This window comes from Pituophis catenifer, unplaced genomic scaffold (genome assembly GCF_029215685.1).
Source record: "Pituophis catenifer annectens isolate HBS135680 unplaced genomic scaffold, rPitCat1.0.hap2 SCAF_17, whole genome shotgun sequence".
Classification (NCBI taxonomy): domain Eukaryota; kingdom Metazoa; phylum Chordata; class Lepidosauria; order Squamata; family Colubridae; genus Pituophis; species Pituophis catenifer.
This window is the reverse complement of record NW_027256897.1, coordinates 5,211,579-5,238,900: the sequence shown is the minus strand read 5'-3', so window position 1 is coordinate 5,238,900 and position 27,322 is coordinate 5,211,579. Positions and strand designations below refer to the sequence as shown.

The window sequence follows — 27,322 nt, the reverse complement described above, 5'->3', positions numbered from 1 at the left end:
TGCTAACCACAGTATAATTAGCGTGGCGTGTGAATTCCAGCCTTTATATGGTTTACAAATCACAGTTTTTAGCCTAAGTGTTACAATTCAGGATGCGCGAGGATGTTAACCTATCCTCCCCATTCTTAGTTGGACACCTGAACCAATACTGCTACGCGGCAGAAACTGAACAAACCAGTTTGAGCTTATGTAAACCAGCTGAAAGTGCGATCATCACCTCTCCTGCTTTGGTGGTATTTTCCTCAAGACAACGTAAGGTTTTCTTTAAACAAAAGAAATTCTGGTTTTTCTGCATAACTGGGAAGAACTCTCTAAAAGAACCGGCCTCTTTTAACCCATTGTTCAAAATGCAGAAATAGACCTCTCGGGATTCACCACTTGATCAACCTCTCCAAGTTCTCCGTACGCTCAAAATACAATTTATTTTCATCTATTCACGACTTTAAAGTCCAAACAGAAGAGCAGAGAGAATACCATAACCGGCATGGCAGGGAGAGTTACTCAGAATCAACAGAACTGCCCAGAATAACAAACTGGGTTCAAAGCTAGCATCAATCTCGGTTTAACAGTGGCTGATTAAATAAATCGAAATTTGCTAGGCTTGAGACTTAGAAATACTCGTAACTAGGACACCGCCAATGTCATCGGGATTAATTACCTTTTTAAACCCCAACCTGAGCAATAGTTTGCATAACAAAATATTAACCTGTACTATTAATGTAATCCTTAGAAAAACCTCCCTTTTTTTTTTCTCCTGTCATGTGCTTTGTGGGGTATTATAAAGCACATTTCCCCCCCCCCCTAGCTTTCTCAGCCATCTGGGAATGGAAGCTTTCTGGCGTCCCAGAAAATAGCAGCAAATGCTTCTAGTGCAAGAAAGCAAAAATTAAAAATTAAAACAAAAAAAACCCACACACATTCCTGGAATACGTAATCTTTCCAGCACTTTCTCCACTCTTCCTGCTACAGGGACGTTTTAACTGGTAAGATTAGAAAGGCCAGGAAACAATAGGGGCCATGAAGGCCAATTAAGTGCTATTACATTTCTTGGCCATCAGCCAAGCCTATCTTGGTTAATGGCCCCAAAATGTCCAGTTGGCATCTTACCAGCTCCTTGGGACAAAATGGTTTTCCTGGCAGGCAGGGATTCTTGAGTCAGATCAACATCCATGAGCCAAGCTTGGAGAAGGTATCACCCATACTTTCAAAGCATCTGGGTTTTTAACCATCACACCTGAGAAGACAAAGGGGGGGGGTACAACAATCCAGTTATTTGAGCAGTCATGATGGGCAGCTGATTGGGTTCAAACTAGGACTGAAATCCAGCAGGTTCTGGAGAACCGGTAGCGGAAATTTTGAGTAGTCTGGAGAACCGGCAAGTTACCATCTCTGGCTGGTCCCCGAATTGGGGTGGGAATGGAGATTTTGCAATATCCTTCCCCCAGGAGTGGGGAGGGAATGGGGATTTTGCAGGATCCTTCCCCTGCCACGCCCACAAAACCAGTCGTTAAAAAAAATTGGATTTCATCACCGGTTCAAACAGTCAAATTTTTCCCGTTGTGAGAAGCTGGCAGATGATTAAACTACGATGGGCTGGAGAAAGCAGCCATGACCATGAACCCCAACAAAGGATTGGGAAACTGAGGAAGCCAAGCCATGACAAGGGTCTTTTGAGGAATCCTGTCAAAACGCCGTTGAATTGACAAATTGGGATAAGGGGTGGGGGGGGAGCACTCTCAGTCTGGCTTTGCGTCCTGTAGGAACCTGTCCACTGTCGTTGACTAAGTTCACGCACTTCATACATTCTTTAACCAAGACAAGTCGCCCAAGTTATTCAAAAACATTGTGACTGGGATTAGGCAGTCACGATGTCACCTGCTTGTTGATCAGGGTCTCAGCCAAACGGCGGTATCTTTGTGGGCGATTCACCCGCGAGGGCTGTTCCTGGCAAACACGGCTCATCAACGAAGCCATTGTGTTGAAGGAACCCTACTCGGGATCTTAATCAGCTATGAATCAGTATTAAGACTATTGTTTGTGACTTAGCATAACGGGCAAGCTTCCCAATCGTGGCTAAGCAAACCATGCCTTAACGCAGGGTGTCAAACTGGATTTCTTTGGGGGGGGGGAGAGACTGGATGGATGCCTCCTGCGGCACCTGCCGGCCAAAACAAGCCCGCGCACGGCCCGTTTTCGGCCTCCCTGGCCTCCAGCAGCACTCTGGCCGGCCGAAAACGGGCCGCGGGCTGGTCCTTCGCTATTTCCAGCCCACTCCCGCAGGCCGGATTTGGCCCAGGGGCCTTGAGTTTGGACCCCCCCTCCCTGCCTTAACGGGTCGGAGCTCACTAATGGCCCCTTTTCCACATTAATCTTGGACTCCAAATAAAAGCTAAGACTTTTATCGCCCAACTAGGTTTAATATAGTGAACAATGCTTATTTTAAAAAACGTGCTAATTTAGCATGCGCCCAGATGCATTTGAGATGTCAGTTTCTGAGAACTTTTTGAGACATTTGATGTGTATATCCTGGGAATCCATGGGATCTTTGGGCCTTTTTTTTTAATAAATCTGTTGATTAACAACATCGGTTTCGTAGTCCGATTAATTATAAAACGAAGCCTCCGAAGAAACGAAAGCTTTCCGATCAAAGGCGTTGAATCAATAGGCATGAGAATTAGCCGGATTTACTAAACTTTGAAACATGTATAATCCATCGGTATAATCACGTGGCAAGTCCAAAGGGGAAGTTTATAAGACCGAATCACAAGAGAGATTTTTCCATTCCTGGCGTTATAATTAGTTAGGAAAATGTGGGGGTTCCTCCCCCCCCCCGTTTAATAGAAGAGGTTTTATTAGATCTTTATATTTATATTTATTAGTAATAAAGAGGTTTTATTAGATCCTTCATGGTTCCTCTGATGTTAAGAAGATGTTCTCACAATGCCCCAAGTCAACAGTAACAGTAACAGAGTTGGAAGGGACCTTGGAGGTCATCTAGTCCAACCCCCTGCTCCCACAGACCACCTATACTAGGGATTCAAACTGCCGAACTGCCAACCTTCCTGATCAACAAGCTCAGTGTCTTAGCCACTGAGCCACCTAGCCAGGTTTGGATTTTGGCTCATTTTGTCGTGTGAATTCAGACATCCACGGTTGTAAACCAGGGTTTAGTGGCTCCTTGGTTTGTGCAAATAAAGCCAGTTATGATGATACAGGTAGCCCCCGATTTACAACATTCCATTTAGTGACCGAAGTTACGACGGCACTGGAAAAAGGGCGACTTACGGCCATTTTTCTCACTTAACGACCGTTGCAACATCCCCGGGGTCAGGTGATTTACCATTCAGATGCTTTGAGACCGACTCACATTTATGACGGTCGCATTGTCCCGGAGATCGTCTTTTATAATCCGACCAAAAGCCAAGTCAAGTGGGGAAATCAGTGTTCACTTAACAAACCGTGTGACTTAAGAACAGCCGCCATTCGCTTGAACAGGCGTGGCGAGAAAAGTCGTGAATTTGGGGGTGGGGTAAAATAAATGTCTCGCTTAGCAACGTAAATTTTGGAGGGGGGGGCCTCCGTTGTGGTCGCAAGTCGAGGACTGCCTGCGTTCGATCAACAGGGACTCAACCACGGACCACCCCGTGGTGCAGGATGACGGAAACGCATCCTGCCATCCTATTTCGGAGGAAAGGTGATGGGGAGAGGAAACAGCTGGGTGGGCTTCTGAAGAACATCTGCTTAGCCACTCTGGAAAAACAGGATACGGGATAATTTATTTTATTTGGAATATTATTATTTTATTTTTTTAAAATCTTGCTCCAAATTTACCATGCGGTCGGTTCCTGATGGCTGGCTCGCCCGCCGTAATTCGCCTTCCCTCCTTCCTTCCTTCCTTCCAAACCTGCTGCCTGGCAGATGGGCTTCATCCTAAAGCCCATCATCCCCTGACTTGGTGGCTCAGTGGCTAAGACACTTGAGCTTGTCGATGAGAAAGGTCGGCAGTTCGGACGGTTCGAATCCCTAGTACAGGCCTCCTGCGTGAGCAGGGGGTTGGGCTAGATGACCTCCAAGGCCCCTTCCGTCTCTGTTACTGTTAACCCTTACCCAAAAGCCCAGCTACCCTCTCGATTCGTCGGGACTACAATTCCCATCGCCCCAAGCACCTAAAGCCCCGCTCAGCCTTCCAACCTTTGAATCCCTTACGGCCTAAAGATATGCTAACTCTAACCCCACAATGGCTGGGGATGATTGGCGTGGGAGTCCCTCCACCTTCTTGAGGGCGCCCGGTTGCAGAAGCAGCCTTCTATGCCATCGTTTAAATTCAATGCAGAGGGCGGGCCTTTTTTTTCCTTCACCACCCCCCTCCCTTTCGCATGACTGACGTCACGCATCCTCCAATAGCCGCTCTCCCTTCCGCCGTCGTGGTCACGCGGAGCCAATGGAGACGCGGATGCCTTCCCACCCCCTTTTTTTTCTTCTTCGGCCCTTCACTTCGAGTCTTATCCAATCGGCTTCCAGCATCTGCGGCTTTGGAACCGCGGCGGGCTTTCTCCCCGCCCCTTTCTTCCCACTTACGCCAGCGGCGTAGCGGGCGCAGTTGGCGTAGAGCGCTGGCAAGCCCAGCTATTAGCACAGAAGTCTGGAACGGGCGCGGAGGTAGGAGAGACCCTTCCCCACGGCTGATTGCTATCCCACTCCTCATCATGGGGTGCATTGGGAGAGGATGAGGTGGTTATGGGGGGGGGCAATGCACCTCTCCCCTTAGGGGGTGGATTTGGGGAGGGGGTGCAAGCAAGGCAGCTGAGCTCTAAAATGGGTCTGGGGGGGGAGCCATTGCAAGCTGCAAGGGGGCAGTCCAAGGAAGGGCTTGGAGAGGCTCCTTTGCGAGCCCTCGGGAGGGGGGGGGAAAGGCTGGGGAGGGGTCGCTTGCACCCTATGCCTGGGGATGCGAAGCATGCAAAATGCACGTGCCTGCATGCGTGCAAAAGGCGCCCCTATGGGGGAACCTTAGCCGAGCTGGGGCAACGTTTCGGGTGGGGTGCATCCGTCTTGCACCCCCCCCCCAATAATGGTGCATGCATACGCACACCCAAGGGGTGGGGGACTCATTTTCCGAGCACGAGAACCGTTTTACCCCAGAACGAGCCTTGCAGGAAAAAGGCTCGTGTGCAAGACACGTAGGTGCGTCTAACTCACGTGTATCCTTTTGCCCATTCTGGCTTTTTGCTGCGGTGAGTCATCGGGCTCATCAAACCACAGTTAAAACCAGCCACGATTCAGCCTCCAACCTGCATCCCATAACCACCTCTTGTCTCATAGGCAGGTACACCTGCATACAGGTGTCTCTGTGCCAAGCCAAAAGTTATCCTAGCCAATGATGGCTTGCTCTGGCCATATTCAACAAAACCCTAGTTAAAAACAAGCCACAATTCGACCTCCCACCTGGGTCCTACAAATGTATCTTTCTCCTCTGACTCACAGCTAAGTTTACCTGCATGCAGGTGTCTCTACATTTAAACTTTTCCTATCTCTTTGCACGAAAGTTCAGCCGGTTTCAAGCTACTTGGCTTCGGATGGTTTAAGAATTTGTTGTGTAAATGTCAGACTTTTAAATTGTTACTTAGTTCTGGTGTTTGTTGTTACAGGGGAATTGTGCAATCCCTGGAAGGTTCGATCCCACGCTTATTTCTTAGCAACATTTAAGATTACAGTGTAAAGTTTGCAATACCTTAATCCAGGAATAAGCCACCGATTTATTCCCCAGGGAACCAGCTACGGATTGCAAGGCGACCGAAATTGGCCTCTCTGTTGATACCTGTCTTAATCGTTGTATTTTGGCCTGTAGTAAAAAAAAAAAAAAATGGAGCAGAGCGCAACGGCATATAGACGGACCTGGTTATAATTTAGGAGTTTTAAGTAACAGTAATGGAGTTGGAAGGGACCTTGGAGGTCATCTAGCTTAACCCCCTGCTCACGCAGGAGAAAAGTTGGCAGTAGGGATTCGAGCTGAATCCCTTTCTGATCGACAAGCTCAACGTCTTAGGCAGTAGTTGTTTCTGAATGTTCGGGGGTTTTATATCCCTCTTGCACAGGGTCTGCAAACGAAAAGGCATGAAGAGCGAGCTGTCTTGAGACTTATATGGCCTTCTTGTTTTCCCTTGAGGGGAGAAAAAAAAAAACCCCACCTTAATCCAACCAATTTAAGAAAGCAAGAATGAATAACTAGGATGCCTTTCAGGGTTAAGTCATGCCTGGCCTGATTCTCCCTTTGGATTGTCTGAATTGAGAGGCTCCCGTTATTTGTATAAATGCCACCATAGAAGTCCTCCTAGGACAGTGATGGCGAATCTTTTCGGCACCGAATGCCCAAACTGGAACACATGCGTGCACCGGAAACCCAAACATCAGCTGGGTTTTTTGGCTGTTTTCAGACCATTTTTAGGGCCGTTTCCAGACCTTTTTTGGCCTGGAAAATGGCCTGTTTTGAGGCAGTTTTTTTGGTGCTCCATCAGCCGCGAAGAGCAGAAGAGTAGCTGGCGACAGCACACATGCCCACAAAGAAGGGCTCACATGCCACAGGTTCGCCATCATGGCTCTAGTAGAAGGACCCAAGAGAAGGAGAAGTTTATTCCTCTACCGATGGCTGGGCTTCAGGCTCTTCTCTTCAGACTAGCGGTTGTTTACTTTAACACCACTAATTTAAAAAAGAGACTGAGTTCCCACATTTGTGTTTACATCATGGTCTCCTTAACTGGATAGTAAACCATCAATCTGGGTTCACCCCCGTCCCTACGAGAAGCATGTTGAGCAAACCGTCGTTTCTGTATCGATCGACCTGTTTGCATCCTGTATAGTTTGCAAATGTGGCTAGGGTCTCAAGTGTTTCTCAACCTTGCCAAGTTTCAGGTGGACCTCAACTCCCAGAACTCCCCTGAGATTATTCCTGAGAAGGTTTGAGGTTGACCGCCATAAGACTTGGAACCCCTTAAAGTCACATTAGGGTCAATATTTAGCATTGTGGATGTACCATGAGCGCCGTTGTGCGTCCCCCTTGAGAATTGACCCCGGATGAGACTTGTCAGACAGGAAATGGGGTAGGTGGTCCTTGAAACCTAGAAGAATCACCCATCTTTTTGGTTTTGGAATGGAGGCTGCGACGGGGATGTTGAGTTGGATGAGAACTTGGGGAGTTGAGGGGCAAGTTAAGAATGAGTTTGGATGAGTGAGTGGTTGAGGAACCTCAACGTCCGAGAACGGTGAAGAACGACTGCAGAAGGAGGCTCTTGTTTTCCGTGGGAAACTGGTGCCAGTGGGAGGCCAGCACTACCTGGTGAGACAGGTTGTCTCAGGTCTGAGCAGCAAAGTTAGAGAGCCGAACATTCTTCTGAAGATCACCTTGAACTTCTAAGGCTTGAACTTTAGACTGTTCCTCCAGGCCAGGGAGAAAGTGTGGGCAGGCAGAAAAACAGCATTCCCCGAGTTTGCAGAAGAGGGTAAAGTTCTTCCGATCAATAATGTCTCATCAGAATGTGTTTTTGCAGTGAACTGAGCGTTCACAATCTGTCACTAACCCTCCTCCCGCACTACACAATGATCTGGGGGATTCAGACCCAGAAGCTTAGATTACCCGACATAAGGCCTTGCAAAGCTGGGAATAAGGTTTAACTTTTGTAAACTTTTGTTAAGCCATTTGCATTTGTCTCCCTAGGGAAAAAGTGAGTTTTGAAGGTACAGCAACTGGTTAAAAAATAGAAAGGAAAAATACAGAGGGAAAGAATACAGCATTAAGTAGAAATATATTTATTTACAGATACACAGAGAGACATGGGTTTTGTGTGTGTGATAAACCGATACATGTTTTTGTGAGTAAATCTCAAGTTTGAGGTAGATACTGTAAATGGATGGACAGATAGATGAATAGACAGGTGAATGGCACCTTTACATAGGTGAAGGAGAGAGATGGGAGATAGAAAACTGGATGGATTGATGGGCAGATGGACAAATAGATGGATAAATAGATATAAGATTAGAAGGAAGATGGATGATAGATGTGGATGGATGATAGATAGATAGATAGATAGATAGATAGATAGATAGATAGATAGATAGATATGGATGATAGATAGATAGATAGATAGATGATAGATAGATAGATAGATAGATAGATAGATAGATAGATAGATAGATAGATAGATAGATAGATAGATATTGATGGATGATAGATAGATAGATAGATGATAGATAGATAGATAGATAGATAGATAGATAGATAGATAGATAGCGTGTTTCCCCAAAAATAAGACCCTGTCTTATATTTTTTGAACCCCGAAATAAACGTTTGGCCTTATTGCCATGCGCTCAAAAGCCCAATTGGGCTTATTATCAGGGGATGTCTTATTTTGGGGGCAACAAGGTGTAGGTAGATTAGATTAGATTAGATTAGATTAGATTAGATTAGATTAGATTAGATTAGATTAGATTAGATTAGATTGGCAGACAGATACCAGTAAGTAGGTAGGTACCAGTAGGTTGGTAAGTAGGTTGGTAGATTGATGGATAATAGATTGAGGGATAGGTAGGTAGGTAGGTAGGTAGGTAGATGGATAGGTAGATACAGTAGGTAGGTAGATACAGTAGATAGATGATAGATAGATAGATAGATAGATAGATAGATAGATAGATAGATAGATAGATGATAGATAGATAGATAGATAGATAGATAGATGATAGATAGATAGATAGATAGATAGATAGATAGATAGATAGATAGATAGATAGATGATGGATGGATGTAGGTAGATTAGACAGACAGACAGACAGACAGATAGATAGACAGATAGATAGATACCAGTAGGTAGAATGGTTGGTAGATTGATGGATGATTAGATGGATGAGAGAGAGAGGGAGGGAGATTGTGACCGATAAATATGAGTTAGTATAAAAGAAATAAGAGAAAAGATTTGTGTGTTTGTGTGTACAATGAATTCCACGCTTTGGTGGAGCTGTTTACAAAACCATGCCTTTAGCTCCCCATACGTGGCACACCCGGAAGAAAAGGAGCAGGTTCTGGAGACAGCAGTTGCTTTTTAAAGGCACCGCAAAAAAAAAAAAAAAAAATTAAGAAAGACGGACCATTTTTTTCCCCCCCTTCCTTCTTCAGAGGGGAAGAAAGTTGGAAGGGGCCGCATAACGAGGTGGGCAATCCAAGCCGGGTTGGAGGGGGGATGGACTGAGGACGGAGGGAGGAGGGACCCGAGACTCACCACCTCCTCATTCCTTTTCCCTAGGCTGAAATAAATAAAAAGAGGAGGAGACATTAAAATCGAAGAGGCTGGCACTTTGCTGACAAGGAAACCAGCAATGCCTCCCAGTGAGGTCTCCGGAGGAACTGGTTCTCGTCACCTCTGAACAGCCCATCTCCCGCAGGTCCGGGATTTCTGAGTTTTTCTCCCCCACCCACCCCTCTTTCTACATTTTTTTTTTTTTTTTTGGAGATGAACCAAAGACTCGCCTGGCTTTTTTCCCTACCTGAAATCGTCTCTCTTCCTCCTTCCCGGCGACGCTTGGCGATTCCTGACCCGATAGCCCAGATCAGACCACCAAAGAAAGAGGAGAAACCGTCGTTTAAAGCTAGGCTGCCGTTTCATCTGAGATAAAAGTCCTTTTTTTTTTTTTTTGAGTTGGCAAAAGGCTGGGGAGAGGGAAAATTTCATCATCCCCTTTGCAAAAAAAATAAAATAAAAACCCAGCTCCGTATTGAGAGCCTCGTCGATTGCTTTTTCTTTCTCTTTTTTTTTTTTAAGTTTCTGGCATATATTATTATTATTTTTAAAAAAAGAAGAAGAAGAAGAAAACTCTCCGTTTCCCCTGGTTGGAAAGTGCCCATGGCTTTCTTGATGAAGAAGAAGAAATTCAAGTTTCAGATCAGTTTCACCTTGGAAGAGCTGACGGCGGTGCCTTTCGTGAATGGCGTGCTGTTTTGCAAAATCCGTCTGTTGGACGGAGGCGACTTTGTCACCTTGTCTTCCAGGTAAGTAAGAAACGGGGGGTTTTTTGGTGGGGGGAGGAGAGGGGTGGGATATTATTTTGCCTGCCCTCCTCCCTTGTTCGATCTCCAGAGCAAGGATCAAGAATGACAAGTTGGTTGAAACAAACCCAAGGGCTCTTCTTTTAGATGGATAGAGCAATATCAGGTTTTTTTTTCAAAATCTACGTCTTATCCACGGAAGGACAACTCAAAAGAGTTGTGAGATGGATACCCACCATCCAATCAAATCGCCCCTGTTCCATCGTTGGGCATTGTTGTGTGCATAGACAATATGTGTGGTCAGCTTTCCCCCCCCCACCTACTGACTACAAATCCCATAGTCCAGGGGTTCCCAAACTGAGGGGGGGGTACGAGACAATATTCCAGGCAGGGGTGCGAAAACTTGGGGTTTAGAAATTTCAAAATTACAGCGTGTATGCATCAACATATGCATGTTATTATTTACTTTTGTAAGGTGTGCGAGAATATATCAGAAGCGTTCTAGGGGTGCGGGCAGTGGTGGGATTCAAATAATTTAACAACCGGTTCTCTGCCCTAATGACCAGCTGGGTATGCGTGGCTCGGTGGTCATGTGACCGTGTGAGCGTGGCCAACTCGACGTCACTCACATCGATGGGCGCTTCGCCTTAGCTGTTACAATGTAATAAGGGTTAAGCAGAGAGGCGGTTTCTGTAAGCAGGGCGATAAAGATTAGGCTACAAATACCACCAGAATGTTTCCTTCCTGCCTTCCTTACAGGATTAGCCCTGTAAAGTGGGGAAAAAAAACCAAAATAAGATTTCTTCTAACAACCGTTTCTCCGAAGCGCTTGGAAAGTTAACAACCGGTTCTCCCGAATAGGTGCGAACTGGCTGAATTCCACCACTGGGTGCGGGGTATCAATTCAATTCAAATCTTTATTGTCAGTGCCCAACAGATGTACAATGAGATTGAGGTTGAGCTCCCTCAGTGCACATACACACCCCACAACACAATACAACTCACAGTGAAGACAGAAAACCCTTAACCCAATAAATCGTATTAACAAAACACCCAGTCCTATTGCACCCGTGTGAACATGTTACACGTCGCGCCGGCCCTGCAGTCCATCGTACTACGTAGTTGTTATGTTATTTTGCATTCAGGAGTCTGACAGCCCACGGATTAAAAACTCTTCTTCAGCCTGTTTGTGCGACTGGCGATATATATACTTCTGTCATCTCCTTCCCGATGGTAGGAGGGTAAAGAAGTGACCAGAGTGAGAGTCGTCCCCGATAGAAAAAGTTGGGATAGTCTGCCATAGTCATAGAAGACAGGGTGAAAATTCTTTAATGTCACAACAGATTTAATCATCGTTTCAATTGGGAAAATGTGACCATCCTAGACCGAGCCAAGTCCCAAAACGCCAGGGGATTTCTAGAAACCCTGACAAATCATAATCATAAGTCTATTTGTCAAGCATGTATAAGATAACAGGTAAAAGTATAAACATCATTTGAATACATGAAAAGAGTAAGTAAAAAGGAACATTAGGACAGGGATGGTAGGCACGCTGGTGCACTTATGCACACCCCTTACAGACCTCTTAGGAATGGGGTGAGGTCAACAGTAGACAGTTTAAGGTTAAAGTTTTGGGGGTTTTGGGGAAGAAACTACAGAGTCAGGTAGTGCGTTCCAGGCATTGACCACTCTGTTACTGAAGTCGTATTTTCTGCATTCGAGTTTGGAACGGTTTACCTTGAGTTTGTATCTATTGTGTGCTCGTGTATTGTTGCGGTTGAAGTTGAAGTAGTCATTGACAGGTAGGACGTTGTAGCAGATAATTTTACGTACTACGCTTGGGTCAGACTGAAGTCGGCGTAGTTCTAAATTGTCTAAGCCCAAAATTTGGAGTCTGGTGGCACAAGGGATTTTATTGCGGGTAGAGGAACGGAGGACTCTTCTCGTAAAATACCTCTGGACTCTCTCGATTGTATTTATGTCCGATATGCAGTGCGGGTTCCAGACAGAATGAGCTGTATTCAAGAATTGGTCTAGCAAATGTTTTGTATGCTCTCATTAGTAGTACAATATTACCAGAGAAGAAGCTACGCAAGATTAGGTTAACAACTCTTAATGTTGTTACAGTGGGCTCGGGCACTTAGATCTTTAGAAATGAGAAATTTAGAAATCTCCCATCAATGCTGAGCCTTGGTGGCGCAGCAGACTAAAGTGTTATTAAGTAGCACCAGCTGCCTGCAATTACTGCGAGTTCAAATCTCACCAGGCTCAAGGTTGACTCAGCCTTCCATCCTTCCGAGGTAGGTAAAATGAGGACCTGGTTTGTGGGGGCAATAAGCTGACTTTGTATTAAAAAAAAGAACACCGCTTAGGGGGGCCAAAAGCCCTACTAAGCAGGTGTATACAAAAGTATGAAGGTTATTGCTTAACGCATTGTAAGCCACCCTGAGTCTCTGGAGAAGGGCGGCATATAAATTGAACCAATAAATAAATAAAATAAATAAATGGGCACATAGACATTAACAACATCTAAAGACTGTGCAAGAAAGGACTAGCCCCTCTCCCCCAGCCCCAAAACAGACCCAAACACCATCAGCAATCAGCATAGATTAACTCCAAGGTTAAGATCAGGCCAACAAGCAAGCAATACCCCAGTCAAGAAACTGCCAAGGGAGCCAACAGCAAAGAATCTCGTAAGACCACTCCCCACCGACACAGACAGGCAAGGCACCAGAATATAAAGCTGACGACAAACAGAACTCTTTACTAGCATTGATGACGTTACCTAGTTGGGTCGTGAGAGGTCTTCAAGAAAACAAGCAAGCTCAGAGAGCGCCAAGGACCCCACGTCCCGTATTCTGCACGCAATATGGTGCGATCCTGAGATTCGCACAATCGTTGGAACGAGTCTTCCCGAGAATCTTATCAGTGATCGGACAGACGTTGGTCTGAAATGGTGTAAAGTCCCAAATTTGAGTAGGGGGGTTGGACTAGAAGACCTCCGAGGTCCCTTCCAACTCTTTGTTATTCTATGTTTCTCTGTTGTGCCAGAGAAGTTGTGTGTTGATATATATATAGCCTGAAAATTATTCTGGGTTTTCTCTCTTTCTCCTCGTCGTTTGTTCCCTTCCATGTTTTGCATTGACCGGGAGACTAAAACCTTAAATCTCTTCTTCATTCTTTCCATCCTTCCTTCGCTTCATTTCTGTCCTCTCTCCTTCCTCCTTCTCTCCCTCCCTCCCTTCCTGCCTTTCTTCTTCTTTTCTCTCCTCTTCCTTTCACTCTCTCTCTCTCTCTCTCTCTCTCTCTCTCTCTCTCTGCAATAATAGATCCCAATGCATCAGCCATTGATTGCATCGATATAATCTCAGAGGCTGTTTTGCTCTCGGCTATTGTTCTTAGCCTTAATTTGCAGGGTAGTTTGCCCTTCACACGCAGGGAACTGCCCTCTCTCGTGCGCTTGCGCTCTCTCTCCCTCCCTCTCTCTCCTCCCTCCCTCTCTTCTCTCTCTCCCTTGCTCCCTCCCTCTCTCTCCTCCCTCCCTCTCTCTCCCTCTCTTGCTCCCTCCCTCACTCCCTCTTCCTCCCTCTCTGTTTCTCCTCTCCCTCTCTCCTCTCTCTCGCTCCCTCCCTCTCTCTCCTCCCTCTCTTGCTCCCTCCCTCTCCTCCCTCCCTCTCTCTCCCTCTCTTGCTCCCTCCCTCTTCCTCCCTCTCTGTTTCTCCTCTCCCTCCCTCCCTCTCTCCTTCTCTTTCTCCCTCTCTCCTCTCTCTTTCCCCCTCTTGCTCCCTCCCTCTCTCTCCTCCCTCTCTTGCTCCCTCTCTCCCTCTCTCTTGCTTCCTCCCTCTCTCTCCTCCCTCCTTCTCTTTCTCCCTCCCTCCCTCTCTCCTCTTTCCCTCCCCGTCTCTCTCCCCCTCCCTCACTCTCCCTCCTTCTCTCTCCTCTCTCGGTCTCCCCCCTCTCTCTCTCTCCCCTCCCTCTCTCCTTCTCTTGCTCCTTCCCTCCCTGTCTCCTCTCTCTCTCTCTCTCTCCCTCCCTCCCTCCCTCTCTCTCTCCTAATCAAATGTTGCCGACTGGTTGCGTGTTGATTATTGCCTAGTGCTGGGCACACACATGCACACACCAAAATTCCAAAACAACATCAGACTTGCCTTTTACCCATGTCTTTGGCAGAGAAGTTCTTATTTATTTATGTTCTTTAAAAAAAAAAAAATAGCGAAGCAAGGTGGCTGCTGGGCAGGAGCCGAAATCTTCTCCTCTTTCTAAATACTCTTTTGCTCTTTATATTTCCATGGATTTTTTTTTTTAAACTGAATTTGCCAGGTCAAACGTTCAGCTTGGGCTGAATTTTTTTCTCTGCCAGAGCAAATGATGTTCTCTGCGGCTCAGAATCCTTTGTTGTTGTTGTTGTTATAGAGATGATGATGATGATGATTTAATAATAGCATGAGATGGAGTCTTTTCAGCGTTTTGACTTTCTTTGGTGGCTCCTCGACTATTCCTCGCTTCCTTTTTGACTTGTTTTGGTTTTTATCAACAGAATCTGAGGAAGGGATCCCTGTGTACCTCAGTTACCCAAATGTTTCCTTGCAAGTCCTCAACTTACAACAGTCCATTTACAGACCTTTCAAAGTTGCAACGCCACTGGGGGAAAAAAGTGCACTTTTTTTTTTCCACACGACCGTTGCAGCATCCCCATGGTTTCCACGGGATCAAAATTCAGATGCTTGCCAACCGACTCGTATTTACGACGGTTCCACTGTCCCGTGGTTCCCCTTTTGCCGGACCTTCTGACCACCAAACTTGACGTTCCCTTAATAGTCGTGTCGTTAACTGAACAAGTGCAGCGATTGTGTTGCAAAAAAAAAGGGTCGTAAAACGGGGCGAGACTCACTCAGCCCTAGAAATTTGGGGCTCAGTTGTGGTCGCAAGTCGAGGACTACCTAAATTGCAGTGTATTCTCTTTTGGTTTAGGATACGGTCTTTTTTTTTTTTTTTTTAATTTGATTTATATGCCGCCCTTCTCCGGAGACTCAGGGCGGCTTACAATGTGCTCAGCAATAGCCTTCATCCTTTTGTATATTTTATACAAAGTCAGCTTATTGCCCCCACAAACTGGGTCCTCATTTAACCTACCTTAAAAAGGATGGAAGGCTGAGTCAACCTTGAGCCTTGGAGAGATTCGAACCAGCAGTAAATTGCAGGCAGCTGTGTTAATAACAGGGTGCTTTAAACCACTGTAGTACCAAGGTCTTGCCTAGGATGCCAAAGGAGACCAAAATCCAGACACCCATTAGAAGGTGGCAGAAAATTACTGTTATATACCATGTTTCCCCGAAAATAAGACCCTGTCTTATATTTGTTTGAATCCCAAAATAAAAGCTTGGTCTTATTTTTGGAGAGGTCTTATTATTTTGGGGTGCGTGGAGTAAGACGGGGCTCCTCTTGCCGTCTTACCTGATTTCCAGCTCTGTGTTTAAACATTTTCGGAGAGGGCTTATTATCGGGGGGAGGCTTATTTTAGCACATGCACTCAAAAGCCTGATTGGGCTTATTAGGGGATGTCTTATTTTCGGAGAAACAGGGTATTGCGTATCTCTCGGCCATTGACTTGTGCGTTCCACTTTGCTTGCTTGTAATTGGGCTATTTTGGAGTTTGCCTGTGCTTGGTGTGGTTGCGAACATCTGTAGCTGCTGCTTCTGGTTATCTCACCCCCCTTCACCCCCCGCCCCCGTCTGATGTTCAGCCATGCTCAACAGCAGTTTATTATTGCAGCTTGCAGATGTGTTTCCAGCAAGGAAACGGCCTCTCATTCAAGCCAAAATGCATGCATGCAATTTCTCTCTCTCTCTTTCTCTTTCTCTCTTGGTTTTCTGTAAACAGGCTAAATTGGAAACTTGACATTGGGGTTGGGGGAGGGGAGGGAGGCTGTTCACCCATCCCTGGGTGGCTTGCTTTGAGTGAAAACACATGGAAAGTTAGTTCTTAAGCTAAACTCTCTTAAAGTAGGGTTGTCCAAACCTTGCCCACTTTTAAGACCGGTGGACTTCAGCTCCCAGAATTCCCCAGCCAGCATGGAAGAAAGGAAAAAGTTTGGGAAGGACTAGATCCGTGATGGCGAACCTATGGCACGCGTGCCACAGGTGGCACGTGGAGTCATATCTGTGGGCACGCGAGCATTGCCCTAACTCAGCTCCAGTGCGCATTCGCACGCCGGCCAGCTGATTTTGGGGCCTTCCGGGCCCACCGGAAGTCGGGAAAGGGGCTGTTTCCGGCATCCAGGTGGGGTGGGGAAGGCTGTTTTCACCCTCCCCAGGCTCCAAGAAAGCCTCTGGAGCCTGGGGAGGGTGAAAAAACGGGCCCACCGTGCCATCACGTACCAAAAGCGGGGGAGCATGGGGGAGGCGCATTGAATTATGGGTGTGTGGGCACTTGCGTAGATGCGCGACATCTCCCCCCAATGCTCCCCACGCTTTTGGCATGCGACGGCAAAAAGGTTAGCCATCACCGGACTAGGTTATAAGGACTATATGGGGGTCCAATCTTGTCCACTTTTAAGACCGGCGGACTTCAGCTCCCAGAATTCCCAGCGTGGAAGAAAGGAAAAAGTTTGGGAAGGACTGGGCTAGGGGCATATCAGGGTGTCCAATCTTGCCCACTTTAAAGACCTGTGTCTTTTAAAGACCCAAAATTCCCCAGCCAACAGCATGGTTTGGCAATCTCAGGATTTTAAATCCACACAAAAACCTTGATTGCACGCTTAAGCTGACTGCTAGCTGCAGTTCAGCAGTTCGAATCTCACTGGCTCAAACTCGACTCAGCCTTCCATCCTTCCGAGGTGGGTAAAATGAGGACCCAGATTGTTGGGGGCAAGAGGCTGACTCTGTAAACCGCTTAGAGGGGGCTGTAAAAGCACTATAAAGTGGCATATAAGTCCAAGGGCTATTGTTGGTCCTTCCTTCCTTCCCTCCCTTTCTTCTTTCTCCCCCTCCCTTTTCTCCTTCCTTCCCTCCCTCCCTCCCTTCCTTCCCATGGTGGTGCAGTGGTTAGAATGCAGTATTGCAGGCTAATTGAATGCTGACTGCCAGCAATTCGGCAGTTCAATCCTGACCGGCTCAGACTCGACTCAGCCTTCCGTCCTTCTGAGGTGGGTAAAATGAGGACCCAGATTATTGGGGGGCAAGAGGCTGACTCTGTAAACCGCTTAGAGAGGGCTGTAAAAGCACTATGAAGCAGCATATAAGTCTAAGTGCTATTGCTATTAAGGGAAGGAATACCTCAAGCCAACAGATGCCTTCCTATTTAGCTTCCCCTTCCAGACCAGGGGCATCCAACTTTGTCCACTATAAGACCTTCTGGTTTTCAACTCCCAGAATTTCCTAGCCAGCAATGACTTGAGGCAGTGGTGAAATCCATTTTTTTTTTTTACTACCGGTTCTGTGGGCGTGGCTTGGTGGGCGTGGCAGGGGAAGGATACTGCAAAATAAGAGCCTTGGTGGTACAGGGGTTTAAGGCACCCTGTTATTAAGCTTATTAAGACCAGCTGCCTGCAATTACTGCAGGGTTCGAATCTCGCCAAGGCTCAAGGTTGACTCAGCCTTCCATCCTTTCTAAGGTAGGTAAATTGAGGACCCAGTTGTGGGGGCAATAAGCTGACTTTGTATAAATATACAAAAGGATGAAGGCTATTGCTTAACGCATTGTAAGCCGCCCTGAGTCTCCGGAGAAGGGCGGCATATAAATCAAATTTAAAAAAAAAAGAAAAGAAAGAGAAAGAAGGAAGGAAGGAAAGAAAGAAAGGAAGGAAGGAAGGAAGGAAGGAAGGAAAGAAAGAAGAAAGAAAGAAAGAAAGAAAGAAAGAAAGAAAGAAAGAAAGAAAGAAAGAAAGAAAGAAAGGCTGACTTTGTATAAATATACAAAAGGATGAAGGCTATTGCTTAACGCATTGTAAGCCGCCCTGAGTCTTCGGAGAAGGGTGGCATATAAATCAAATTAAAAAAAAAAAAATCTCCATTCCCTCCCCACTCCTGGAGGAAGGATACTGCAAAATCCCCATTCCCTCCCCACTCGGGGGCCAGCCAGAGGTGGTATTTGCCGGTTCTCTGAACTGCTCAAAATTTCCGCTACCGGTTCGCCAGAACCTGCTGGATTTCACCCTTGACTTGAGGTATTCCGTCAAAATATGCAATCAAAGGTTTTTGTCTGGGTCTCAAAATCCCTGAGATCTCCCAATCATGCTGGCTGGAGAATTCTGGGAGCTGAAGTCCACAGGTCCTAAAAGTGGAGAAGGTGGAGATGTGCTGTCGCCTCTTCCATTGTTGTGGGAGCTTCAGACCTCTTGTGGATAGTCCACCCTTGTCCCACTCACTCTCTCTCTCTCCTTGGCCCCAGAGTGGACATCCAGAGGACCCAAGGATTGAGGGGAGGCAATGCAGTTGTGCATGTCTCCTTTGGATGGATCCTCCTGGGTGCAGGTCTTTAAAACAAGGAGCTACTTGTCCAACATGGCGAAGATTTAAAAAAAACTAGTCCAAAGTTTGCAACATCATGGAAAAGATTTGCTCCCTGTGACTTTCCGCCGGTTGCGAATTCTCAAAAATATGCTGCTTTGCATCCTGTTCGAAGGGTCGCTATCGGGATTTTTTCCTAGGTTGTCAAATCCTTTCCTTCCGCTACAGTTAGGAGTTATTTCCGGCAGTCAAAATTGTTTCCTGGTTCTAGGAGGTGAGATCGGGGAGAGACGTTGAGCAGTAGTTTTGGGTTCACTGCAGCTTATTTCCATGGGCTGTTTATTTCTCTGCACAGTATTTGGCCCCCCAAAAAACTTTTGTGTTCAATAAACCAATCTTCATTACATCCTGAGCAGCGTGTGCTAACTTCATGGCTACATCCTTGTCTCCAGGATCTGCAGAACGTTGACCGTGAAGCACCCTCGTTCTTTGCTCACAGCGAGCTTGGCTGCGATAAAATCAGCCAAGAGCATTACTAAATAGCATCACGTTTCCAGTAGATCAGTGGTTAATGATCAAACTTTGACACAGTGGTGCGGATCGGGTTTAGGATTCCTTCCATGAAAAAAATTGTGCAGTCGGTTTATGAGATTAAAATAAATGTCACTTTTAATTTAATTTCAAAGTACCATATTTTTCAGAGTATAAGACGCATCTTTTTCCCCCCTAAAAGGGGGTGAAAATTTAGGTGCGTCTTATACACCGAATGTAGCCCCGCCTACCCACTGGTCCCCATCCTTTGGCCTCTGCCTCCCAGCAGTTTACCTCCTTGCAAGCAAACGGCAAGAAAAAAAAAGCTCCTTTCAGCTTCAGCACAGCCTAATTAGCACAAGTTGATTGGATCAGCCTCCCGACTCTCGGCTGATTTGCTCTCAGCTGTTTTGCGCAGGGCTCTGCTGCTTGCTGCAAAGAGCTTAAATTGCTGGAGCAGTTTTTTTTTTCTTCCTTGTGCTAATCAGGATATGCTGAAAACGAAACTGAAAGTAAAGCAGGCTGTTTGCTGCAACGAGGCAAAATTGCTCAGAGGCAGAGGGAGATTTCTTTTTCTTCTTTTCCTCTCCAAAAAAGGTAGGTGCGTTTTATACTCCGGTTCATCTTATACTCCAAAAAAATACGGTAACTCTTTAATTTAGATTGGAAAGGTTGTGGAGGGTGCTGTTGGGTGTATAGTGGTACTTGGTACTCCTTGTTAATTGGTTCCAGGAAGCATGATGAGTACCAATTTTCCCCCCATAAGGAACAATGTAGTGAGTCACAAAGCATCCGACACCGACAAGTTGTAGCTTATGCGTTGAGTACCAAACATACAATAAGTGCTGGGACAAAATTTTCACATCAAAATGCATGGAGTACCAAATTCGTTCAATTTCAAAGCAGTCGGGTGTCAAGATACCACTGTAATGCCAAATTAGGATAACCTTAAAGGCATCCCAGGAGTTGGTTTTAGTCCATGTATTAATTTTATTCCGTCGATAAAACGTTGCGTGCTAAATCTGTTTGCTCCTTCCTTGTTGACGTAGTTTCGTAAGCTGCCTAATCTTTAAATCATAACCAAACAGATTGCACTTCTGTCTAATGTGTTAACCAAAGCTAAGGCTCTGCTCGCTTCTTTTAGTGACAGTTCGAAGTTACAACAGCACGGGAAAAAGTGACTTATGACCATTTTTCACACTTACGACCATTGCATTTCTTTTTTTTTTTTTTTAATTTGATTTATATGCCGCCCTTCTCCGGAGACTCAGGACAGCTTACAATGCGTTAAGCAATAGCCTTCATACTTTTGTATATTTATACAAAGTCAGCTTATTGCCCCCACAAACTGGGTCCTCATTTTACCTACCTTAGAAAGGATGGAAGGCTGAGTTAACCTTGAGCCTTGGAGAGATTCGAACCAGCAGTAAATTGCAGGCAGCTGTGTTAATAACAGTAGACCACTTATACACATAATATAAAATGTACATTTTCTTATACATAATTAATTCTACATATGCATGTTTTCCTTAAAGAAATAATTAAAATAAGGCATTTTCATTACATTCGGAGTTGCTCTTCTACCCTTTCTTCCTTCATTTTGCAACAAACCTTCTTCTCCTCCTCCTTTCTTTCCCTTCCCTCCCTCTTCTCCTCTCCTACTTTCTCTTTCCTCCTCTCCTACCTCATCCTACGGGCAAAATTCGCTTAACAAGTGTTTCACTTAGCAGCAGAAGTTGTTGGCCTCAGTTGTCGTAAGTTGAGGACTTGCCTGTATTCGGGGGTATCAGATCCATTTTGTAAAACTTCGCGAGTTGAGGATCTAGTTTTGGGACTGCTTCTTTTGAGGCACTTGTGGAAAAATAACCGTCCAAATTTTTTTGTGTGACATTTTTTTAAAATGATGGAAAAGAGGGAATGGGTCAAACGATCTAAGGATCACTGTTATAAAGGTTTGGGCAGCTGTTTCTTGGAAGTCCTTGTGGTAGGACATGTCCAAAAATCCAAAGTGGAAAGAAATGTCACAAGGGAAAAGTGAATAAGTTACGTTCACCCACTATGAATAGGTACTGTATTTTTCGGAGTATAAGATGCACCTTAGTTTTTGGGGAAGAAAATAAGAAAAAAGCTGATTGGCAGATGGATCAGCCTCCCCGAATACCCCCAATCAGCTGTTCCCAGAGGTGAATTTTAGCAACAGGTTCCTTGGTTGTGAGCTCTATGCCTTGCTTTTTTCTTTTTTTTTCCTGCCTCTGAAACTTCTGAAACTCAAAAACTTTTTCCTGCCTCTGAAAGCCTCCGAAACAGAGCTTCAGAAAAAAAGCCTCTGAAGCTCTGTTTGGAAGGCTTCTTTTCTGAAGCTCTGTTTGGGGGTTTCTTTTCTGAAGCTCTGTTTGGGGGCTTTTTTTCTGAGGCTCTGGGGGCTTTTTTTCTGAAGCTCTGTTTGGAGGCTTTTTTTCTGAATCTCTGGGGGCTTTTTTTCTGAAGCTCTGTTTGGGGGCTTTTTTTCTGAGGCTCTGTTTGGAGGCTTTTTTTCTGAATCTCTGGGGGCTTTTTTTCTGAGGCTCTGTTTGGAGGCTTTTTTCTGAAGCTCTGTTTGGAGGCTTTTTTTCTGAATCTCGGGGCTTTTTTTCTGAGGTTCTGTTTGGAGGCTTTTTTCTGAAGCTCTGTTTGGAGGCTTTTTTTCTGAATCTCGGGGCTTTTTTTCTGAAGCTCTGTTTGGGGGCTTTTTTTCTGAGGCTCTGCTTGGGGGCTTTTTTCTGAAGCTCTGTTTGGAGGCTTTTTTTCTGAATCTGTTTGGGGGCTTATTTTCTGATGCTCTGTTTGGGAGCTTCTTTTCTGAAGCTTCGTTTCTGATGCTTTTTTCAACCTCTGAAACCTCCGTTTGAGAAGCTGGGCAGGGCTACATTCGGAGTATAAGACCCACCCAGATTTTCACCCTCTTTTTTGGGGAAAAACGTGCATCTTATACTCCGAAAAATACGGTACTTTCTCTTTGATGTAGAGAAACATGAAGTTGTGTTAAGGCCTTGAACTTCCTTAGGCAGGCAAAATATTATAGTTTGATGCCCCGTCATTTGACGTAGAGACTAGACTAGGACTTCTCTTTTGAGGAGCAAGCAAGATGTTTCTTCTCTGGAGGAAACTCCCTGGATGAGACAACCCTGAAGTTGCAAAGATCATAATCTGTTGCTCTTGGCTTTCTGGGAAAATAGGAGGGCTTGGGTACAGTAGAATGAAGAAGTTGGTGACTAAGAATTGTTACGGCTTTTTGACCCAATGTCGAAGCTTTTTCCTCAATTAGCCACAGTCTACTTGCAGCGTGAATGAGAAGTAAAGAAGGAAGAGTTAGCTTTTCCATGTAGTGGGTTGAGTTATAACATTCTACTGGTTTGATATGGTTTGGTCTTGCTCCTCCTTTTTTTTTTTTAATCAAGTTTTATTGATTTTTTTTCTCTTTCACACACACGCAAATATTTTATGTATTGACCGTATCCTATTTTATACAACTTAATCATATCCACTTTCATTTCACATAGTTACCATTTTTGCCAAAATATTCTTTTTCCATACTTTTTTATCTTTATCTTAATACTTCTATACTTATTATATAAACAGCATCACCCTCCACCGTCAAATCCTAGTTTCTTAACATTATTTCAATTAGTTATCTTATCCATTGTTAATCATATATATTCCCTTTTAACTTCTTTCATATTAATTCGTTCTTCATCCTAATAAATTTGAACATTCTCGGGGTTGCCTTTCTACCATTTCATCTCCCTTGTTTTACAACAATTCTTCTCCTCTCCTTTTCTTCCCTCCCTTCTTCTATCCCTTTCTACTTTCCTCTTTCCTCCTCTCCACTTTCTCTACTTCCCCTTCCTTCCCCCCTCCTCCATCTCTTCCTCCCTTTCTAACCTTCTCTCCTACTCTTATTTCCCCTCCCTTTCTTCCTCTCCTTTTCCCTTTATTCTATTTCTCTCTCTCCTTCCTCTCTTCTCCTTCTTCCCTCTACTCCTCCTTCCATTCTCTTCCCATTGTTGTATTCATTTTCAATTCAATATTTTCCACAATGGTATCCGGGCAACCCCAATTTTTCCCCCCACTTATTAACTATATTTTTCAAAGTCCCCATCACATTTTTTTTCAATTATTAACAGTGTATTTCAACTCATTCCATTTTTACATTGAAACCTTTTAACTTAACCTTCCACCTCTTATTTTCCTCAGTTCCTAATTTCTTATTCCAACATCCATTAATTATTTTCCTCATTTATTAGCCTTAGTTTTTCTACCTTAATTTCAGTTATTTTCCCATTTAAACCAATCTTCATTTCATATTGCATCTGCTAATCCATTTTACAATAAACAATTATGAAAATAATGGAAATTAAGATACAAAATTGAAAGGCTAGTCAACGATGTATGTAAGAAGTAAAAAAGAAGAAATATATTGTTTATGCTTTTGATTCTGTGACCACCTGGGATTCTCTTTGTCATCCCTGGGAATGGGTCTACCTGGAGAAACTGAGAGAAGGCCTACAGAGACTGGGCCAAGCACCATGTTTACCAAGGACATCCTAGCGTGTTCCATACCTAAAAATATTGTTTAGACTCCTGCTGCTCGGAAACCTAGATTCTCTTCCCAGTAAAACGTGATCTTTTGGGAAAACCCCAGGTTCTAAACCGAATCGGAATTGGCAAACCACAATAGCTTGTTTCACCCAGCATGAGCCGTGGTGGCGCAGCGTGGTGAGAATGCAGTATTGCAGGCTAACTCTGCTCACATTGCCAGGAGTTCGATTCCTTCCATGCTGACCGGCTCAAGGTTAACTCATCCTTCCATCCTTCCGAGATTGGTAAAATGAGGACCCAGATTGTTGGGGGACCATAGGCTGACTCTGTAAACTGCTTAGAGAGAGCTGTAAAACACTGCGAAGTGGTATTTTATTTTAAATTATCCCACAAGCCAACTGATGTTGAGTTAGATCCAGAATGATGAGAAGCTGAAAGAATTAGAATTTTCCGTCCCCTCTCCTTCCTTCCTTCCTTCCTTCCTTCCTTCCTTCCTCTCCTCCTCCCTTCCTTCCTTCCTTCCTCTCCTCCTTCCTTCCTTCCTCTCCTCCTTCTTCCTTCCTTCCTTCCTTCCTTCCTCTCCTCCTTCCTTCCTCCCGTCCGTTCTTCCTTCCCTCCTTCCTTCCTCCCTTCCTTCTTTCCTCTCCTCCTTCCTTCCTTCCTCTCCTCCTTCCTTCCTTCCTCCCGTCTGTTCTTCCTTCCTCCCGTCTCTCCTTCCTTCCTCCCTCCCTTCCGTTCTTCCTCCCTCCCTTTTTCCTTTCTTTCCTAACTTCAAACAGTCACTAAATGAGCTGTCGTAAGTCAAGGACTACCCTCCTTGAAGTCATCAACCCAGTTGGGTAGAAAGAAATCCAGTTGGACCTTCGGTGGTCCTTCCTAAAGGAACCCAACAACAGGAGCATGACGCCAGCTACGAATTTTGTTTTGTTTTTTTTGTCCCAGGAACACAGGAGATCTAAAAAAAATAAAAAAAATAAAACCCATCACCTTCTCAGCAGGCTTGGCTCCACTAAAACCTGGAGAAGACTCACAGCGATGTTCTGCTCGAAGCTATGTGTGAATGACTCCCACTGGCTCTCTCCGTTGCCTTTCCATTCCGCTGCCTCTCAAGCTACGTTTCTATGGCCAGTGGAAACCCACGCCAACCCTTCTTCTGTTGCCTAGCTGCAGCCACCCAGGTATAGGAAAAGATGTTCCCGAGAAAGGAAAAGGCAAACACTTCCGTCCCAAGGGACGTCTGCATCCTGTTTTTGCAAAGGCAGCTCTTGTATAATTTTTTTCCCCCATCTGCGTACAGTGGATTTTTTTCAAGAGAAAAGCAGAATATGGTACTAATAAATGCAGGGGTGGAATTCAAAAATTTTGGCAACCGGTTCTCCACCCAGTTGCTGGGTGGACGTGGCCTACTCAGCCTCTTGCACCACGGGGGGGGGGGGCTTTTGCCCTCCCCAGGCTCCAGAGGCTTTTCTCGAGCCTCCAGGAGGGCGAAAACAGCCTCCCCTGGGCTCTGGAGACCCTCCGGAGGCCAGAAATGGGCTCACTTCCAGGAGGCCTGTTTTCCTCCCTCCCCAGGCTCCAGAGGCTTTTCTCGAGCCTCCGGGAGGGCGAAAACGGCCTCCCCTGGGCTCTGGAGACCCTCCGGAGGCCAGAAATGGGCCCACTTCCAGGAGGCCTGTTTTCCTCCCTCCCCAGGCTCCAGAGGCTTTTCTCGAGCCTCCGGGAGGGCGAAAACGGCCTCCCCTGGGCTCTGGAGACCCTCTGGAGGCCAGAAACGGGCCCACTTCCGGGAGGCCTGTTTTTCTCCCTCCCTAATTTTACATCTAGTTCATCGAACTGGTAGTTGCAAGGACTGGCTGGCCCCGCCCTCCCCTCCCCTCCCAGGAGTCTCCACACGGCCCGTTTTGGATGCCAGGTAAGCGCAGGGCCCATGCGGAAACTCTGGGAGGGTGAAAAGCGGGCCTTCCAGAAATTCCGGAGCCAATGGGAGGGTGAAAATGACCTCCCCCAGGCTCCGGAGGCCCTCCAGAGACCGGAAACGGTTCCATTTCCAGACTTCCGGAATTTCCGGGAGGCCCATTTTTCCCCCTCCCAGAGCCTCCTCGCAGGCCCTGCACTTATCTGGCATCCAAAACGGGCCTCGTGGAGACTCCAGGGAGGGGAGGAGAAGGGTGGGCGGGGCCAGCCATTCCTTGCAACTACCAGTTCGGCGAACCAGATATAAAATTAGCATCCGATTCGCCTGAACCGGTCCGAACCAGCTGAATCCCACTCCGAGTGGGATTTTGAAAACAAGCCAGCTCAGAGAGCACCAAGGACCCCTCATTTTCAACTCTGAGCTACAAATATTTTCCTTTACTGGTATCAAGTAAACCTCTTAAGGGACATAGTGGCTAAGACACTGGGCTTGTCGATCGAAAGGTCGGCAGTTCAGCAGTTCGAATCCCTAGCGCCGCGTAACGGGGTGAGCTCCCGTGACTTGTCCCAGCTTCTGCCAACCTAGCAGTTCGAAAGCACCTAAAAAATGCAAGTAGAAAAACACAGACCGCCTTTGGTGGGAAGGTAACAGCATTCCGTGCGCCTTTGGCATTGAGTCATGCCGGCCAAATGACCACAGAGACGTCTTCGGACAGCGCTGGCTCTCCGGCTTTGAAACGGAGATGAGCACCGCCCCCTAGAGTCGGGAACAACCAGCACATACGTGCGAGGGAACCTTTACCATTAAATCTCTTTGGTGACACCTCGGTTCTTGCTAATCTAGAAGCTTTTAGTCGCGCTTAAAGACTGAAGAATCGGTTGGTCACGACTTGAAGCTTCGTTGATTTCAGGACGTCTCTGCTGGGCAAAGGGGAAGTAAAACAACCGATTTAACCATCTGCCTGTTCACAGGAAAGATAGATATGGACCATTCATTTAGCAAGCATTCAGAAAAAAGCGACTTAACGGTGTCATTTGCTTATCAGCCGTGGCACGAAAAAGTAAAATTGGACACGGTTATGATGATGATTCCCTTAATGACCACAGAAGCTCCCGTCCCAATTATGGCCATAAGTCAAGGACTTGTACGTGGCTTAAAATGTGGAGGGCAGCCCGGAGCAGCAGGTTCCTGAACCATGGTTGAAGTTGGTATGAAACCTTCTAAATCAGGGGTCTCCAAACCTGGAAACTTTAGGACTTGTGGACTTCAGCTTCCAGAATTCTCCAGCCAGCCATGCTCGCTGGGGAATTCTGGGAGTTGGAAGTCCACAAATGTTAAAAGTACCCAAGTTTGGAGACCCCTGTTGTAAAATGGTTGGCCTGTTCAGTCGTACTTGTCTTGGCTTTTCAAAGCTCCTTCCAATGTCTGCAGTTCTTAGCCCCACAATCTCACAAAAAAGTGTGGCACGGATCCCAGTGACTTCATCCTGAGCTAATCTCGAGGTGGTACCATTCAGCGGCAGTTGGAAAAATACACCCATGACTTGAGTTTTGAAAGAAGCATCCAGTCCGTTTAGAAACAGCTTCACTTATGTTTGCAGAATGAATGGACTACACAGTCCCCGAAATGAAGGGACGGGGCAGTTGTGAAGTTATTGGAGGGGGGGGGAGAGAAATCTATTGTGGCTGTCCTGTTGTTGTAAATATCAACAACCTCAGATAGGCAGGTGATGCCACCCTAATGGCAGAAAGCGAAGAGGAACTAAAGAGCCTCTTGATGCGGGCAAAGGAGGAGAGTGCAAAAGTTGGCTTGTAACTCAA

The 27,322-nt window shown here is 45.8% G+C and overlaps 1 protein-coding gene across 1 annotated transcript in view; it reads left to right on the top strand.

Moving 5' to 3' along the window:
• The first annotated feature begins 4,610 nt into the window (after positions 1 to 4,610).
• The window catches only part of EEIG1 (estrogen-induced osteoclastogenesis regulator 1), a 63,693-nt gene continuing 40,981 nt past the window's right edge, over positions 4,611 to 27,322 (top strand). Inside the window, exons 1-2 of the mRNA XM_070955570.1 lie at positions 4,611 to 4,659; positions 9,291 to 10,033. Coding sequence (XP_070811671.1) covers positions 9,888 to 10,033 — 146 coding nt within the window. The 5' untranslated portion in view covers positions 4,611 to 4,659; positions 9,291 to 9,887. The remainder of the gene's footprint in view (positions 4,660 to 9,290; positions 10,034 to 27,322) is intronic.